The 19,981-nt window shown below is 47.7% G+C and overlaps 1 protein-coding gene across 5 annotated transcripts in view; it reads right to left on the bottom strand.

Moving 5' to 3' along the window:
* Positions 1 to 19,981, bottom strand: part of WHRN (whirlin) — a 122,518-nt gene that overhangs the window by 53,009 nt on the left and 49,528 nt on the right. For all 5 annotated transcript variants that reach the window (XM_083158897.1, XM_083158899.1, XM_083158900.1 and 2 more), the window contains 7 exons: positions 19,287 to 19,505; positions 18,305 to 18,430; positions 16,865 to 17,070; positions 11,369 to 11,405; positions 9,473 to 9,685; positions 6,529 to 6,726; positions 1,673 to 1,705 (listed from right to left, as the gene is read on the bottom strand). In XM_083158897.1, coding sequence (XP_083015023.1) covers positions 1,673 to 1,705; positions 6,529 to 6,726; positions 9,473 to 9,685; positions 11,369 to 11,405; positions 16,865 to 17,070; positions 18,305 to 18,430; positions 19,287 to 19,505 — 1,032 coding nt within the window. The remainder of the gene's footprint in view (positions 1 to 1,672; positions 1,706 to 6,528; positions 6,727 to 9,472; positions 9,686 to 11,368; positions 11,406 to 16,864; positions 17,071 to 18,304; positions 18,431 to 19,286; positions 19,506 to 19,981) is intronic.

The raw sequence follows: 19,981 nt of genomic DNA, 5'->3' as shown, positions 1-19,981 counted from the left end.
CCCCCAGCCGGGGGGGGTGGGGGTGGTGTGCACGATGTGTTTGCCCGGCCGTGGGGGGGCAAGGGGGGGTGCCCGGGGGGGAAGGCAGGGGGGGGGGTGTCCGCGATGGGGGGGGAGGGGTGCGTGATGTGGCCGCTGTGCTGCTGGGGGGGGGGGGGGTGTGAGGGAGGGAGTGTTCACTCACCGAACACCTGCTCCTTCCTCCTGCTCTCTCTCCTGCTCCTCTGCTGCTGGTGAAGCGGTCGTAGAGGTTTCCAGCTCACTACCGCCCTCCAGTGGCAAATGCCTAGACCTGCCTAGTGGTGGCGCCGGCCCTGCCCCTAGGCCATATGCTTCTTATTGAGAAATTCAGGAAAAAATATAAAATGAAGTGCATTGTGTTTATATGTCACAGTTATGTGGTGAGGGACAGGATTTGCTCTGGTTTGCCCACATATATTATGATTGGCAGCCACTAGCACTGCTTTTGCCTGTTACATTGCACATAAATAATATGAATTGATCCTGGTCCACCAACCCAAGGCACCCCTGTAAGTGTCCTGAGGCACCCCAGGGTGCCTAGGCACACAGTTTGGGAACCACTGCCATACTTGCCGACTTTTCTGTTCTCCCCTCCGGGAGAAGCCCATAGAGGAGACCCGATAGTAGTATGTCAGGGGGGCGGGAGAGGCTGATGTCACCAAGCCCAAAGTCAAAGAAAGCATTTTGTGAGTCTGCGAAAACCGGGTATTTAGTACAGTACAGAAGGGGTGTGCGGGGGGGGGGGGGGGGGGGGAGCTTCCCAGCAATTCCGGGAGGGTAGGCATGCCTGCTGTATGCTATGGCTTAGATTATGTCTAATACTTTGCATTCTGGTGGACTTTATGCAATAAAGAGCACCTATATTTGTGTAACAATGCCTATTTTCCTATAAATTGTAAGCTTGCGAGCAGGGCCCCATACTTTTGACTGTCTGTAAATACGTAGTTTGTTGTATCACTGTCTCCTATTGTAAAGTGCAATGGATTATGCCACGCTACATAAGAAACTGGTAAATAAAATAAAATAAATAATACTATGACAAGCGTTTTATATACTGAGTTTTTGGGGCATTAAAGTGACTTATTGTTGTCGCAGTGACTGATGAAGGCTATTTCCATTTTAGTATACCAGCCAGGAACCCATTTTGTTTTGCTAATATTTCTTTTGAACGCTTGATTGCTTCGGAATATTGGTCTGTGCTGTTAGCAGCAGTGTAAGGGCAATCGGAAAGTGCTGGCTTTTCGCTGAGAGGAGGCGCAGAGGAGGGTGAATGGCACGACTCAGAGACTCTGAAGAAAATGATTGCAAAAAAACATAATGGAAAGAAAATCTGAGGACGTGGAAGTTAGCTTAGCAGTGAGAGGTGTAATGCAGTAGGGAACGTGTGTGGTAAACTAGACCGATAGTAATAAGGTCATTAGTGTTTAGGTCAACCCCAAATGGACATGCACAACGTCGATATGGGAAAAAGGTTGATGCAGGCAAAAGGTCAACGTGGCGTTAGATTATTAGTAGTAGGGGGGTATAGAAGAAAGGGGGAAGATGGCTGTAACACAGGATGTGGGGGCAGGATCAATGGAAATGAGAAAATTGCACTGGAATTATACTGTATACACTGAGAAAAGATGGTGCAAACTCCAACTATACTGACCTCCATGACATCCAGAAGCCAGAGGAGACGTTCCTATAAGAAAAAAAAAATAACTGATAGAAATACCTAAACACTTGGGAGCCTCTCATTCTGTAGTGTTAACAAGTGAATGACCCTCAAACCTCCCCATCCAATGACATACTTTTAAACCATCCCGATTTCGCAGGACAATCCGATTTCAGACCCTGTCTTGCTGTCCCAAAGTTGCCGACCTCGCCATAGAGCAGCAGGTAATTCCTAAACAAAGGCCCTATGCCTGTACATGGCATCCAAGCAGCACAGGAAGGTGCTTGAGGAGTGCTGGGCATGTCCCTAGAGTAGCAAAAATGGGTGACCTGATGTGAGGCCACACCCCTCTGCTTCATGCCACACCCACCCCTTTTTGTGAGCTCGAATTAGCCATTGGTTGTTAGGTATACAATAACCAATGACGACCAAACAGTGGAGGTTATTCTGGGTGATTTGCTCAGATGCGAATTCGCACCCCTGCGATGCAACCAGAACCGGGCCTGTTTAACATAAACATCCATTTTCAGCCTGTCGGTAAACACCCACATAATTCGATGGTCGTGGAGCGCTAACTACTAAAATTATAGATGGTTGACCAATTGGGTATTACATTATTATTTTAATATACCATATAATGAAAAATACACATAAAACACAAATAAAACACAATTTTTAGGATAAAATTCAATAAGACAATAATCACCCCTACATAGGACCTGAATGTGGAATTGAAGTGTGGATAAGTCTCACTTGTTCCTGGTGATGCTCTCCTGTTTATTGTTTGGATATGCTGGATTGGTGGGTGTCCATAAACCTGACTTGGAGCCGAATGTAGTGTTCTCCCCTCGTAACAGGGCCGGACTGGCCATCTGGCTCTTCTGGCAAATGCCAGAAGGGCCGATGGCCTTGTGGGCCGATTTTGCGCATCCATTTCTCAGCGCTTTCAGCACTGACAAATGGGCTTCACTGTGCTGCTGTGCGGCGGGTGACCATGTAATTTACATATTGACGTCATGATGCTACAGCGTCATGACGAGCCCACATCCAGGGGAACGTGCATATGGGCTGCAGCTGGGGCGTAAAGTCATTCCCCTCACCTCGCGGGTTGCTAGAGAACAGCCCAGCAGCAGCATTAGTCCGGAGCCTTGTACCCGGTGGTCTAGTTTCAGACTCCGGCGGCTCCCACCCTGCTTCCTTCTGCTGTCTGTCATATAGGAACTGTGAGTAGCAAGTCTGACGGTGGCAATCCGCCTGCCTTCCCCGCTCACATCATGCGGTAGCCGCGATACCGTCTGCCGCACTTGGACCTGACTCAGGTGGCTGATTTTCCAATATTCCCCTGCTGCCTATCCCAATAGCAATCAGGGACCCATTAGTTCCACAGGCATTTCTGCCTCTGTCAATTAGCCAGACAAAAACATTTATTTGGTCTCTACTTGCATTACATAGGACAGGAGGGTAATATTGGTCACTTAGTTATGTAGCCTATTTATTGCTGATTTTTTTTAATATGAAAAATATGCAGTTACTGTATATATTAGTAAGTATGGTCTTATGAAAGAAATTATTATACAATATTTATGTTTCTTAATTGAATATACTAAGATGTGCTAAGGTCTTATACTAAGGTCTTATGCTTACACACTGTTTTTCTCTTCCTTTTGTGCCAGCTCTCTCATCCTCTATGCACTACTTAAAAGCAACAGGGTTACCCAGAGCAGCCACTAGAGTAAAGCAGAGGCTGGTATCAGGGGCATAACTAGTTATTCATAGGCCCCATAGCAAAAGTCTGAAAAGGCCCCCAACTGATGGTGATAATTGTATGTAAAACATATTACTTAGACAAGGGGTGCAGCTGCAAGGGGTGCAGCTGCTATGGGCCCCTTCAGCTGTGGGCCCATAGCAGCTGCACCCATTGCACCTATGAATGGTGGTCACAAGCAGGTGGGCCTGTGTGGCCACAGCAGATAGGCCTGTGTGGTAAAAATGCCAGGGCCGATTTTTGGTCCCAGTCCGGCCCTGCCTCGTAAGGAAAGATGGCTACGTCTCACGGAATGGAGGGCCTTGCAAAATTATCATGTGGTGCTGTCCCTTGTCAGGAAAGTCCAGTGCCTTACTTGAATAAGGGAGAGCTGGTCCAAAGTGAGAAAAAGTAATTTGTAATCCACATGTGAGTGAGTGACTACCTTGTAAGTAAGACACTGGACTTTCCTGACAAGGGACACCACCACCTGATAATTTTGCGAGGCCCTCCATTCCGTGAGACGTGTGCCATCTTTCCTTACGAGGGGAGAACACTACATTCGGCTCCAAGTCAGGTTTATGGACACCCACCCATCCAGCATATCCAATCAATAAACAGGAGAGCATCACCAGGAACAAGTGAGACTTATCCACACTTCAATTCCACATTCAGGTCCTATGTAGGGGTGATTATTGTCTTATTGAATTTTATCCTAAAAATTGTGTTTTATTTGTGTTTTATGTGTATTTTTCATGATATGGTATATTAAAATAATAATGTAATACCCAATTGGTCAACCATCTATAATTTTAGTAGTTAGCGCTCCACCACCTACATTTCTTTCTTCCAGCTATAGCCATATAGGGGCCTTACCACCCCCAGGTTTGAGCAGCTCGGCAATCTCCACTCATCTCCCTAAGCGCCCTATATAAGCTCTGCCATCCAGGTGGTAGGGTTTATAACTTTTTTCTTCATAATTCGATGGTCGCCAACCATCGAATGATGTGGAACGTGCACGCATATCTAAGGGACATTTGTGTGCCCCCTCGGGAGGAAGTGGGCGGGCAGCTGACATCCGGCACCCACGTCACAGCCTGATTACCATGGGAACGCCCAGTGTTTACATCTGAATTCCCATAAAACGGTGGGCGTTCCCATGGGCGCGACTGTCTGCTGCTACCCCCCGGTGCGCACAACCGATGAACAATCTGTTCGCCATGGCCGCACATACCCGGCGTATGCACATGCACAGAAATGCGGTTGCGCGTGTGCATACAAGAAACATCTTTCCGCGTGCGAACGAACGCTGGCTGCGAATGGACCAGAATAAGGACCAATAACTGTAGAATGCCTGCTTATACAATGCAATCACCCAGCTAGGGCTACAATGCACAACCACTGAAATGCAATGTTCACAGGCTGCATTTAGCAATCAGTTACAACCAATCAGCTTCTAACTGTTATGCTATAGACTGTTCTGGATACATGATAGCTACTGAAGAAGCTCCCATTATCTTTATTGAAAGCTTTGATTCACCTACCTTTGATGTTAATACCTGAAATGCAATTCACCTATGACAGCTAAAGCCCCGAATATTCGTGGTGACGGCAGTGCTGAGAGCTTTGCTTACACAAGATCGCTCAGCACACATAGCTGCACACCCGCTCAGCACCCGCGATGAGTGCTGAGCGATCCCTGCTCAGCATGGTTTTGCAAGCACTGTCTTTCCCTGCTGGCGATGGCGAAGTGCGGGACAGCGCATCGCCATCGCTGGGGCCATACACACGGAGCGATCCGTGCTCCATTTTTGCGTGTTCTAGTCAGATTGCTTAGAAATGGGGCTGCAGTTGCAGGACCAGGAGATTGCTACAGCTTTTGGGAAACTATGGGGGTTATTCTGGTTCACTGCTTCTGGCAAATTCCGTCTTAAATGGACAAAACCATGTGCACTGCAGGTGGGGCAGATGTAAAATGTGCAGAGAGAATTAGATGTGGGTGAGATATTTTGTTTCTGTGCAGGGAAAATACTGACTGCTTTATATTTACACTGCAATATAGATCTCACTTTGAAGTAAAACCCCACCCAAATCTAACTCTGCACAAGTAACATCTACCCCACCTGCAGTGCCCATGGGTTTGTCCATTAAGGAATTTGCCAGAAGGAGTGAACCAGAATAACCCCCACATGCCTGACTGACCTTCGTATACTCGCAGCCTAACACCCCCCCCCCCCCCTGCATTCCCTCGCGAAGCGATGCATATGAGAACACCTCCCCTCACATGTGGCCGAGGGGCAGAAAAATCAGTCGGTGGTCGCAGACGATCAAACGATTTTTATACCCTTCGGAAATAAAAGTCAGTCTAAACTGACCACCACTGTTCGCCGAAAAGGGAGTGAGCGCAGACATCATGTGACATCAACAGCCCCTGCCCTGACCAGGCATCGACCCGTCTGCTTCCCAGGGGAATGCCCAGCATTTTCTTGGAGACGTCCATAAAACGCGGGGTGTTTCCCTGCCCGCCCGCCCCCCTCCCATCCTGGAGCAAACGGGTTGGTTAATGTGTAACTCGCCAATGTCATTCACTCCCGGGTATTTGCACATGTGCATATTCACGCATTCACAGACGCAAACCCCCACCATTGGAGAAGAGGACAAATTTGGCCCACTTCGAGCGGGCCTGAATTGGCCCTTATGTGTTATCACTCAGAATGGAAAAATGTGCAGAATGTGCAAAAAGTGCAGTGGCCTGGGGACTGAGAATGAACTACTGTAGTATGGCCCTTATTCTGGTTCACTCGCAAAGGCAAATTCCTTCTCAAATGGACAAAACCATGTGCACTGCAGGGGGGCAGATGTAACATGTGCAGAGTGATAGATTTGGGTGAGTTATTTTTGTTTCTGTGCAGGAAGAATACTGACTGCTTTAGTTTTACACTGCAATATAGATCTCACTTTGAAGTAAAACCCCATCCAAATATTATTCGCTCTGCACAAGTTACATCTCCTCTTCTGCAGTGCACATGGTTTTATCCATTTGAGAAGGAATTTGTCTTTGCGAGTGAACCAGAATAATGGCCTATGTCGTCTGCAGTGCTCTTACCCGGGCAGCGCTGGAAGTGCTGGCAGTCTGGTGGCTGTCTGTGGATGAGGCGCTTGGACTCTGGGAGAGGACAGAGATGGTGTCTCCGGAACGATGACGGGATTTCATTGACTCAATCTCTCTTTTCAGCACCATGTTATCAAACACAGCCAAATCATGAGGATAAATCTGGGGCCGCAACTCGGACAAGATAGCAAACTGCAATGGATGAAAGTTTCAGTAATGAGTACAGTGGAGGCATGCCATTCTATCACAGGCGGTCACATGCTACTGAAGGCGCTAGAAATAACAGGACTGACAGCAGGATTACAAATATGTTATTTTACGTGTTGTTTTTTCTGCACATTTGTCAAAGTAAGCAAGAGCCCCTATATCGGAGACCAACAACACAACCACAATTCGTTAAAGGAAATAAGACAGACATTTGAAAAGTAATTCAGCAGATCTGTCTATGGGGCACATTTATTATTGGATCACATATGCAATCTGATCTGGATGGCATGTACCGCCCGGGATCACATGGCAATATGCTCTCTGCTTCGCAGGTTCCCCCTACGACCTCTGCTGACAGCACTGACAGCCATGTGGTCTGTAGCCCACAGGCTACAATGGGCTACCACCATCTCAGATGGTTACATTTGTAACTAGTGCTGTACCTGTAAATATATACTTTCTGGCACCTGGAACTAGTACTGTACCAGTAATTATCCGTAGTCTAGCAGCAGGAACTAGTACTGTACCGGTAATTATCCGTAGTCTAGCAGCAGGAACTAGTACTGTACCGGTAATTATCCGTAGTCTAGCAGCAGGAACTAGTACTGTACCAGTAATTATCCGTAGTCTAGCAGCAGGAACTAGTACTGTACCGGTAATTATCCATAGTCTAGCAGCAGGAACTAGTACTGTACCGGTAATTATCCGTAGTCTAGCAGCAGGAACTAGTACTGTACCGGTAATTATCCGTAGTCTAGCAGCAGGAACTAGTACTGTACCGGTAAATATCCGTGGTCTAGCAGCAAGAGCTAGTACTGTACAAGTAATTATCAGTAGTCTAGCAGCAGGAACTAGTACTGTACCGGTAAATATCCGTGGTCTAGCAGCAAGAGCTAGTACTGTACCAGTAATTATCAGTAGTCTAGCAGCAGGAACTAGTACTATAACGGTAATTTATTATCAGTAGTCTAGCAGCAGGAACTAGTACTGTACCAGTAATAATCAGTAGTTTAGCAGCAGGAACTAGTGCTGTACCAGTAATTATCAGTAGTCTAGCAGCAGGAACTAGTACTGTACCAGTAATTATCAGTAGTCTAGCAGCAGGAACTAGTACTGTACCAGTAATTATTAGTAGTCTAGCAGCAGGAACTAGTACTGTACCAGTAATTATCAGTAGTCTAGCAGCAGGAACTAGTACTGTACCAGTAATTATTAGTAGTCTAGCAGCAGGAACTAGTACTGTACCAGTAATTATCAGTAGTTTAGCAGCAGGAACTAGTGCTGTACCAGTAATTATCAGTAGTCTAGCAGCAGGAACTAGTACTGTACCGGTAATTATCAGTGGTCTAGTAGCAGGAACTAGTACTGTATTAGTTGCTATTCATTGCATGTAGTGATGCATTTGTATAGTGCATTAATTACCAAGTGCCCAGAGCCAGGAGCTTGTGATACACCCTTCACTGTTAAACGCCTGGAGCCATGAACTAGAAAAGTGTTGGTAATAACTTACTGCTCAGGGCCTAGAACGTGCACATTTCCTGCATCCAGGAAAACATTTCCTAACCGACCGTTCATGATCCAACACACCTTAGCAATACCTCCCAACTGCCCCAATTTTCACAAAACAGTCCTTTTTTTGGGACTGTCCCATGTCCCACCCATGGGCAGCAGTGCCCCACAATAGAAATGTCCTAAAGCAACACAAAAAATCACAAAACTGGCAAAAATCACTGGCGGTGGACTGATATGCAGAGAGAGCTAAGGCCCCTAGACACTTAGGCGACTACTTCAAGGATCACATACCATACACCAAATGCAGTACTTTTGCATACTATGGGGCAGATGTATTAAGCCTGGAGAAGAGATAAACTGGAGATAAAGTGGAGATAACTTGGAAGAGTTAACGCACCAGCCAATCAGCTGTGTTTGAAATATGACAGTTGGGATCTGATTGGCTGGTGCGTTATCTCCTTCCAATTTATCTCCAGTTTATCTCTTCACCAGGCTTAATACATCTGCCCCAATGTATCATATGTTATCCCAGCCAGTGCTGCCGGATCCGATTTATGTATAATGCAGACCTTGCAATCTCAGGGGTAGATTTATTAAGCTTGGAGAAGAGATAAACTGGAGATAAAGCGGAGAAAAGGTAAAAGGAGATAAAGCACCAGCCAATCAACCCCCAACTGTCTTTTTCAAACACAGCTGATTGGCTGGTGCTTTATCTCCTTTTACCTTTTCTCTGCTTTATCTCCAGTTTATCTCTTCTCCAAGCTTAATAAATCTGCCCCTCAGGCTCCAATCCACGCGCATGGGACTGCACATCGCATCGGAATCTGAGGTAAAACACAAGTGATTTTACATTTTTTATCCGAATTATCAGCACGATGCTTCGGAATCAGATGAAAATAACCCAAATCACAGTAGTGTAGGGCCACCTTTATATGTGTATGGGTTATATTTTTCTGTGCAGGGTAAATACTTGCTGCTTTATGTTTACAGCACAATATTTATATTGATTTTTACACTTCTACACAATATAGATGTCATATTGAGCACAACTCACCCAAATCTAAATCTCTATACACATGTTACATCTGCCCCACCTGCAGTGTAGCATGGTTTTTGCCAGTTGCGTACCTTTCGCCTTGTTAGCAAGGCCAAATCAGGCCCGTATTGCTCTAATCCCCGAAGCTAGCACTCTGTACCCGCCAGTTCCCAGGTACTGTACCTTAGCTTGCGTATTGAGAAGCTCAAACATAGCCAATATGAAGGCATGTACTGGGATGTGGCTCTCCTTGTACTGCTGAAGATAGTAAGACATTGTGCTCCGCTCGTGCTCCGTCAGCAGCAGGCGTGCCCTCTCCTCTAGGAGGGCCAGGGTCTGGTTTCCCAGGATACTCAGTGTGACTTGTGATCCTGCTGGTCCTCTGTAGAAGACGGGCTGTAGGAGACACAGGCACAATAGACAGTGTTATGAGCAGGCAGTATATTATCTACCTCACTGTGCAATCTACTGGGTAATATGTAATTATGTACTCTTGTCTTTAATTAAATGCATGGTAATTAGCAAGATCCCATTATCATTTCTGTAACTTATAATAGTACCACTGATACCGATGATAAACTTCAGCCACTGAAGGAAGCAGAGGAGAATGTCATGGAAGCTGCCTTGCGTTACCTAACTCCAGGACCGTAAATAGGTGTGTGCCAGCAGTGCCTTGCCCACAGAGCAATTAAACCACTGGCACACACCTAGCCTGCAGAGTGGGGAAGCGCCAGGCAGGAGAGGCATTCTCCCCGCTCTGCATCCTGCTACTGCTTCAAGGGACTTGCTGGGGCAGAGCTACGCAGAACTCAATGGGGGTGGAGCTACGTGGGACTCTGCCATGTGCCTACTTCTGTTCTTAGAGACACCGCTTCCTCCCATTCCTATAACCACCTCCACCCATTCCTAGAGCCGTCTCCTCATCTGAGAGCCCAGGTACCAGAGCAGGCAGTTGGCTTGTGGGTTGAACCTTCAGCCTTCGGAGCTGGCCCTCCCTTCCTCCCTCTATCTACCAATATGAATATATAAAAGCTTCACTTGAAGCTGTGTGCAGGGTAGGACGTGCCTTAAAGTCCGGGGCATTGTTGCGCCCCTGGTTTGTACACTCCATCTCATTGCATGAATCAGACTCTGCTAAATGGCTCTAAATCATGAAAGACACATTACATGTCATGTAAAGGAAGGGGGGCCCCCAGGCAGAAATATGTACTGGGCCCTGAGATTTCTGTTGGCAGCCCTGCAGCAGTTACATGCTCAATATGCTAATTGTTACTTATGCGGGTGTGCAAAGATGGGGGTTGTGCTGTAGTTAGGCGAACCCTCACTCATTTTTATTTTTACACCACGAATCTGAGGACATTGAAGTGAAGAGAAAAGATCCAGCTGTTTCTTCCATCATTCACAAAGAAACCACTACGGACTTCACTTGAGCACAGAATACTGTAAGTGTTCATTCTCCTCATCTTGAAACATTGATTAACTAAACAGGCTTCTGTCTTCTACTTATTCCAAGCCACCGAGTGAACGAAAAGGGCTGGTTGGGGGTGTGACCAGAGCAATCGTGACGTTTTAGCCACACCCCCACCATACAATGCCTGTATTTCAGGCATTGCACTGCAGTGGGTGTGGCTAAAGTGACAGAATTGTGTGTGTGTGTGGGGGGGGGGGGGGCACTCGGGAGCTGGATGGTAGGCAACCCTGACTAATACTTATTCACCTCCTGTCTATTAGGTTAGGTCTAAATTGTAGGGGACTAAAGGAACTCCTGACGTCACAGGGGAGGAGAGGGGGTGGAGAGAGGAGGAGCAAGGTTGGAAGAAGGGTCCCAAACAAACCCTCGCGGGCTCGCTTCGTTCGCCACGCTTCGGGCACGGTGGCTCGCTCCACTCCGCTCACCAGCTGGTTACTAAAGGCAACCAGTGGTGGCGTGGATAGTGAACGAGCAAGCCCCCTGGCCTTGCTCCTCCCCCTGGGCGTGGAAGGTCCTTTAGCCCACTACAATTTAGCATCTACCCTGTCTATTATGCAGAGTCATTAGTGGAAAAATAAAGCGTTATAACATCAACCAGTCAGGATCACCTTGATGGTGGGTTCTGGTGAGGAGTTCCCCGGGATCCTATGGGAAAAAACAGAACACTCTTCATCAGTATCTATTTATTAAAAAATATATTATATTTTTGATTATAAAGTGCTGGCTCAGTGAGTAATGTATTTATTAACAGTTTCTTATATAGCACATACATATTCCGCAGCGCTTTACAGAGAGAATATTTGAACACTCACATCAGTCCCTGCCCCAGTGGAGCTTACAATCTACATTCCCTACCACATGTACACGCACGCACACACAGACATTCTAGGGTTAAGTTTTTGGGAGCCAATTAGCCTACCAGTATATTTTTGGATTGTGGGAGGAAACCGGAGTACCCGGAGGAAACCCACGCAAGTATAGGGAGAATATACAGACTCCGCACAGTTAGGGCAATGATGGTAATTGAACCCATGACCTAAGTGCTGTGAGGCAGTAATGCTAACAATGCTAACCATTATACCGTAGATGCACACAGGTTAGTCTGTGTGCATCTATGGGCACCCCTGTGGTAGCTATATGTCCTTGTGTTTTGTATCCGCATCACAGCTGCATAAGTATTTGTGGTACTTGTTTCCTAGCACGGCCACAATCGTGTGGATCGTGTACCTTTAAGTTAAGGTACACGATCCACACGATGGACCCGATTTCCTTTGAAATCAGGTCCATTTTGCCGGCAAAGGTACAAAATCGGGGGCATCGCGTCGGTCGGGACCATTAACATTGGTCCCGACGCGACCGACGCGATGCCCCCGATTTTGCCATAGGCTTCAATGTTAAAATATTTTTTAACATTGAAATCGTGAGGATCGCGTCGGTCTTGTGCCATTATAATGGCACAAGATGAGATGGACTTGATTAAGTCCATCTCACCTTTAAAAAAATGTGAAAAATGTGAAATGGGCCAATATGACCCATTTCACATTATAGATGTCCCCGTCGTCACCCCACGATAGACGCCAACCCGAAGCGTGGCGAGCGCAGCGAGCCCGCGAGGGGCGGCGGTGCGCGTCCTCCGACCTTTTCATTCCCCTACTATCCACGTCGGCGTGGAGTTGAGAATAGAATAGTGTGGCGAGCGCAGCGAGCCACCGAGCCCGGAGCGTGGCGAGCGCAGCGAGCCCCGCGAGGGGACGCGTATAACTTCAAAGGTATACGCGTCCCCACGCTTCGGGCTCGGTGGCTCGCTGCGCTCGCCACATTATTCTATTCTCAACTCCACGCCGACGTGGATAGTAAGGGAATAAAAAGGTCGGAGGACGCGCACCGCCACCCCTCGCGGGCTCGCTGCGCTCGCCACGATTCGGGTTGACGTCTATCGTGGGGTGGAGTTTACGTCGTAAAATTTGGGGGTCTAGGGAATATTTCACATTGAATCCAATGTAAAATCGGGTCCCAGGGACCCAATTTACATTTCATTCAATCAAAAAATAGGGTCGGTCGCGTCGATCGCATCGCATGCGACCAAATCGCATGCGATGCGATTGACACGATTTTTCCGACACGACCACCCCGATGTAAATCGGTGTGGCCGTGCTAGGAAACAAGTACCGTATTTGTCTCCCACATTGCACTGCTGGTAGCCATAAGACAGCGGTTCTCAAACTGTGGGTCCTGACCCCAAAGTGGTCCGACCTTCTCAGCATGGGGTCGCGACTCCATGTTGCTGACCATCAGGCTGATGACTTTTCTAATCTCAGTCAGTGATTCAAGGAGTCGTTTGGGCGCCTGAACACACGAAAGGCTGAGCGCGGCCGAACCTCCCCGAGTGGCCCTGATTGATCTTCCCGAGCTGCCCCAATCCTCCACGAGCGGTGACAGGGAGGATCGTTGATGGGGGCGGTGACAGGGAGGATAAGCAATGGTGGGATGATCAGTGACAGGGAGGTTCATCGCTGGAGGCACCACTAGTGCACCCTTTTCTTACAGTGGCTTGCCTGGAAATTTCTCAGGAGCGCCCACTCCTGCAGTGCAGCTCAGCCTGAGACATTTCTGGGGATAAACCCAAATTGCTGTCTCTACTAAGTATTCGTAATAGGTGCACCTGACTTTGAAGCTATTTACTGTATGTACAAATATAAATATAAGTCTATTTAATAACCCTCCACTACATTAAAGTGCAGAATGTTTTGAATGCGTTCCACCAGCACAATCATTTTAATGATATCATTTGAAAAATAATCATAAAACAAAGGCAATTAAAGCGGATTATGGCTGATATCAGTGCGAGTGCTGGCAGTTACCTCCCTTCCCCTGGGTGGAAGGCTAACAATGTCTGCAATTCATTTCTAATAGGTCTCTGTGTGACGTTACATATTACTTGTTATTCCAAATGGAAAAGAACATTCCCTCTATTAGGCGTTCTCATTGTATCTCAGGGCAATCGTACATGGATGTACCGCAGCCAATATAATTAGATCTTGAAGCAACAGGAACAATAAAATACGATTGTAACTTTGGTGGTAAAAAGCACATGGAAAGTGCAGGGGCATATCTATAACAGGTGCGGTGTGAGCGGTGCACGGTTACGGTATAGCGGATCGACGGTGTCTAGATCGACCATGTTATGGTCAACCATGCTTAGTCGAACCCATCTAGTGATACACCTAAAATGCTTGTGGTGAACTTTTGTTACTGTCGAACTAGACGCTGTCAACTATCTTTAGACGTCTACTTAGGCAAGTTTGACTAAGCATGGTCGACCATAACAAGGTGGATCTAGACATCGTTGATTCGGATACAGCGGTGTAAACGGGCCCCTGAGTCCCAGGGGGGGCCCACATCGCACACACTGCACCCATTTTTTCAAATACGTACTCTTCGTACGGTGGCGGTAGAACCGCTGCTGAAATCGCCAAAAAAAAATGCACGGTGGAGTCTGAGCTCTCTAGTGCTCAGACTCCACTATGATGTGCTGCTGCCAGCAACGCTACAAAAATCAGCGGAAACATGGATGCCGCGCCATTTTTCTGGAGATTCGTGCATGTGCAGTAGGGTCTGAGTGCTCTAGTGATTAGACCCTACTACTCCCTGCGCTCTTGATGCTGCTCCCGACAGATATCATGGGCCTGGTCGGATGAGGGTGCACACAGGCCTCCTCTTAAAGCGGCCCTGGTTACGTGATCTAGTCATGGACGTCCTCTGCTAGTTAGCCAGTATTCCCCACAAGGTGATTTAGTGATGGACTTAAGGTGCCCATGCACTAGTACTATTTAGCCCTTTTCTACACGATTTCAATGAATCAGGGAGATAAATCATGTGAAATGTGTCATATGTCATTTACCTACTATTCCGATCCGAAGTGCGGCCCCATAAACAAGGGCGTAACTACCATAGGTGCAGGGGGTGCAGAAGAGATAATGGAAATCAGCGTAGTATAGTGGAAAAAGCCTCTAGAGAGAGGGATCAGCACGTGCTGATCCCTCTCTAGAGGCTTTTTCCACTATACTACGCTGATTGCCATTATCTCTTCTATACCAAGCTCCTTGACAAAGGTCCATGGCAAGGACCGAAACATTGGGGCATATTGAAGGATATTATTTCAGCACAATCCCATTATTGGAATAAAACTTATATCTTTTATGGATTTATAACAAAGTTTAGATACTTGTTATTCCGGCGAGTGCCTCACATTCTGCACAAACAAGTGGAGGAGCCCTGGGACTGTATTTGGGTGCATGTGTACGTGCACCTCTTGTAAAGGCACTCCAAGTTGCACCGAGTTGAGTGAGAGTGCGGTCTTCCCTCGAACTATATATATATATATATATATATATTGTATTTTTAATGCCCCTCCCCCCAGCTATATGTCTCACACACCTCACTCTATGCCCCCTTCCCCAGTGACAAAGGCTGGGGAGGGGGGGCCCTTTTAAGATTTTGCTATGGGGCCCACAACATTCTAGTTACGCCCCTCAGTCCCAGGCTTGGAGGAGCTGCAGGTGCACCTTCTTTTCTACTTCTGCTCATTGGCCGTGAAGCAGGTGACAGGGACACTGACACCCAGAGCTCCCGTCGTCCCTAAGCAGTCCATGGCATGGACAGCAGGAGCTCAAGGATGAGAAGTTACGCCAAAAGTGTGAGTCTCGGTGTAACATAACTGCGCTATGGGGGGGGGGGGGGGGGGGGGGAGAAATTATGTGATAGGGGGATTAACTGTGTTCAATGGGGGAGATTAACTGTGTACAATGGGGACGGTAACTGTGACCCGGGGAAGAGGGGTAAGTGTGTTCCCGTTGGAGGTAGTTAACTGTATTTATGCTCATTATGGGTAAGGGGCAATACTGTGGGCATTGTGCACAAGTGGGGTAATACTGTGGGGATTGTGCTGTGTACACACCATGAGAGTGCGTGGAAATTGACTAGTTTGGGGGCCCCCGGAGATATCACTGTACGGGGCCCCGAGATTTCTCTTGCCTGGGGAGAGCAGGGGCTGGCCCGGACTATGGATACAGCCACTGCTGGAGCCACTGAACGGTGAGACCCCCCCAGAACACCCGGAGCACACTTCAGGAGCTGCTTGCAGGAGCCCCTGCACACTGTACACAGGAGACATGGTACACTTCACCCCTCACTCCCTCTAACTCTCCCCCAATCTCTGTCCTTTTCTTCCCCACCCTCTCTCTTTCCTCTTTTTTGCTCTCTCCCCATCCCCTTTTCTCTCGCCTTTTTTCTCTCCACTCTCTCTTACTCCCTCTCCCCCTCTCTTTATATCTCTCTTTCTCCTCTGTCTCCTCCCCTCGTTAGGCCCCTAGCTCGGCACACGTATTCTCCCACCATGCCCTAATGGATGGTAGGGCATGAAATACCGTTTGTCGGCACATGTCAAAGTGAAAAACCCCATGTCGACCTTTTGTGTGACCTTCCTTATGTCGACCTAATGCTTATGTCGACCTAATGACCATGTCAACCTAATCCCATGTCGACCTTCAGCCATCTTGTCCTAATGCTTGTTGACCTAGTGACCATATCCTGTGAGAATTGTAGTCCGGCGCTGCAGTCCCCAGCATTTAAATGCCGGGTAACAGTAGGGTAATTCAGACGGGTGCCGGACGGCTCCCCGACAGTCGGGATTCCGACAGTCATTCCTCCGACATCGGAATCCCGACTGCTCCCTCGTGGGGGTCCACGACCCCCATAGAGGGAGAATAAAATAGGTGGCCGCAGCGTGGCGAGCGCAGCAAGCCCGCAAGGGGCTTCATTGCACTCCCCAGGCTGTGCAGTCAGGATTCCGACGTCTGAGTAATGATATACTTAGACCCGTTCAGACTGGCAGTGTGAACATACAGTAGTATAAGAGGAACTAGGTATACGAATAACTGCGACTGACGTGATTTTGTAGTGTAAATGATTGCCGCTTTATAAAACTTGGAGATTTATTCCCAAATTTCTGATTCTCTCACTCAACTACATTTCACCCATCATATTTCCACCCAGGAGGGCTTTGTATTGTGTGATCAACATTAGTTACAATATAAAGTACTCACACTGTAGATATGTGGGGGTCTCCTGTTCCTGTGTAGGTACTACTGAGCCACTGAGTCTCATCCACTATGGTGCGAGCATGAGGGATACGACCTACATCCCTCACAGTCATCATGAGATGCCGCGAAGAACGGAGAACTCTGACAGCCTCATCGTGTGGGATAGAGAGGAAGCTGAGGCCATTTACATCCAGGATCTGATCTCCCACCTGCAGGGAGAGGGTCAAGAGAGGGACAATCAATGTACAAATATATATCAGAACCATATTATAGAGCAGCAGTGTTTAATTAAAATTACAGAACTCTATGGTGAATTAAATTCTCCTTTGACAGTGTCTTCTTCATTGCTGTCAGCGCCCTGATTACTATGGCGAATTACTGTGCGCTGGTGTTAAACAGGGACAACTGCCAGCAGGGAGAAAGTGGTGACAGCTAACTGGGAGCGATGGGCAGCCCGGCTGTATTCAGAGCAGGTCTGCGGCTATTTCAAATCTCGCACTGGCTCGCCAGCCAATTAGAGCTTGCAGTCCGGCAGCCAATCAGGAGTGGTAGTGGTGGCTCCTGATTGGCTGCCAGACCACAAACTCCGATTGGCCAGTGAGAGATTTCAAATATCCATGGACCTGCTCTGAATACAGCCTAGCTAACCATCACTTTTGCTCGGATGTCTCTGCTCACAGGAATTGAGCTCCCCTTGGTAATGAGCATTTCAATCCCCCCCATGGCAAGGAGCATGTAATCCCCTGTGGCATGGAGCATGAAACCCCCCTTGGCAAAGAGCATGAAATTCCCTTTGGCAATGAGCATGAGACCCCCTTGTGAAGTAATCCGCGTCCCCTCGCGAGGCTCACTGCACTTGCCACGCTTCGGGCTCGGTGGCTCGCTGCGCTCTCCACACTATATAAGATCAACTCCACGCTGACGTGGATAGTGGGGGTATGAAAAGGTTGGTCGAATGCGTACCTCATCCCCTCGTGGGGCTCGCTGCGCTCGCCACGCTTCAGGGTGGCATGGAAAGTGTGTTTGTGCATGGAATGCAACTGTGACTTAAATTCTGACTGCGGCCAACTAGACGCAGTTTGTGACTACAGCCGCTGTTTGTGACTGTGACGCTACTGCAGTGCAAAAAAACCCACACTATTTCACTGATAACGTAGCTTAGTACAGTTACACAGATTAAGCACAGAGTGAGCGCGCACTAGCCTAGTACAGTGTAGGAGACTGGAAACCTGCCAAGTTTCACAGTTAAAGTAAACACTGACTGAATTTTCAAAGAAACTATAAACACAGCGTTCTGGATTAATAAACAAACACTGGCGCCATGAAACTACACAAGTAACAAAAATAGCAACACAAATAATGTCAAAACCGCAAAAGAATATTTTGGGGGTAAGCCTGAAGACGGGGAACCTGAGAGGAGCACAAGAAGAGCTGTAGTGTTACCTTGAGTCCAGCACTCTCAGCCTCTGATCCCTGATCCAGACCAGTGATGTAAATCCCCAGGGAATACTCAGCACCTCCACGGATAAGCAACCCGAGGGAGCTCCCCTCTCCCAGCACAAGATTCACCTAGGGGGGAGAGCGACAGATGAGATCCAACATGAAAGGAAACATGATATGCATGTATTGGGTCACCATATTTCCAGTTTAATATTTGGAATGCAACGTGTTATATATTTAGAAGAAAAACTAATTTTCTATATAGTTATGTAAAATCCACCAGAGGATCTCTGTGCCATATCGGTAATGTCCATTTTGAATGTGGACAGGGCTATAAATCAAACTTTAGTAATATTATATTCAACCAGTTAATGGGAGTTTCAAGGCAGGCACATTGGGCCTTATTCTTGATGGCTCAGTAAGCAGCGAGATAAGTGCAATCATTCATAAATAAGCCCCAGAGGAGATGTATTAAGCCTTTGAGAGCGATGAAGTGGAGCTCCATATTTACTTACCCTTCCAGAAAGGTGGGCAAGTCCCTGCTATCCCCCCTGACCTGCCCCCCACCCTTCACCCTCATCTGCACCCCCTAAGCTGGGCAGGACGAGGGGGAGCCAATGATGTGATTTGCATTGAATTGCATCACCATAGCCCCACTATACAGAACATGTTTTTACAGCTCTGTAGGGTGGAGGGCGGAACAATGATGACATGATCCTATGGAAATGCCCCCAATCTGCCCATCTGCCCACTGGCCATGCCCCCACGACTCCATCCGGGCTTCTCCCTGAAGAGGGAACCAAAGTTGGCAAGTATGAGTCGCCCAAATCAGCCAATCAGCTTCTAAAAATGTAATTTCAAAGACTGTACTAGATAAATGACAGAAGCCGATTGGCTGCTTCAGATAACTTCTTCACATCATCTTTCACCAAGCCTTGCTACATCTCCCCCAGTGAGTGCAGAGAATACAGTGTTACCCCCACACCTTCTTCTCGTCCCCCTCCTGAAGTAGCTGGAAGTGGCTCCTCTTCTCCTTCTCTGGGTCCCCCATAGATGGGCTGTGTTGGTATGGCGGTCCTCCAGGAGGGGAGACACTACGTCCGTGCGGATCTATCCATGTGTAGATATGACTGGAGACATGTCCGCCAGGGATCCGGCCTGATGACAGCACAGAAAGAACCAGCTTCTGGGAGCCGCGCAGAGCCTGGAAGAAGGAGTGCAGAGGTACTGAGTAAATATACTGAGAAACATACAAGAAAGCACGGGGCGATATTGCTTAGCCATGCTGAGCGAGGTAGGCTAGAGTGATTCCCCTTGATTTTTCCAGTGGCTAGGTCGCCCATACATACGTAGCAATGTGTGTATGGGCGATCTATACTAATTCTTTATGCACATGCAGGAGATCAATCTGTTCTTGACTGCATGTTAAACATCTGAGTCATCGCTAGCGAAGCAGGGGACATCCCCATGAAAACACTGGGCATTCCCATGGGTACAGGGCCGGATTAAGCCTTCTGGGGGCCCGGGGTCACTTTAGACAGGTGGGCCCCCTCCCACTTGTCATTACTGCACGCAAACTGCATGGGAGAATATTACACTGTTAAAACACAGAGTAAAGGCAGTATAAACTTGGTCAATGGGTAACTGCAGGAGGCAGGATTAATATAAACATAAATATAT

The sequence above is a fragment of the Crinia signifera genome, chromosome 9 (assembly GCF_055691185.1).
Source record: "Crinia signifera chromosome 9, ASM5569118v1, whole genome shotgun sequence".
Taxonomy (NCBI): domain Eukaryota; kingdom Metazoa; phylum Chordata; class Amphibia; order Anura; family Myobatrachidae; genus Crinia; species Crinia signifera.
This window is presented reverse-complemented; position numbering and strand designations above follow the sequence as displayed.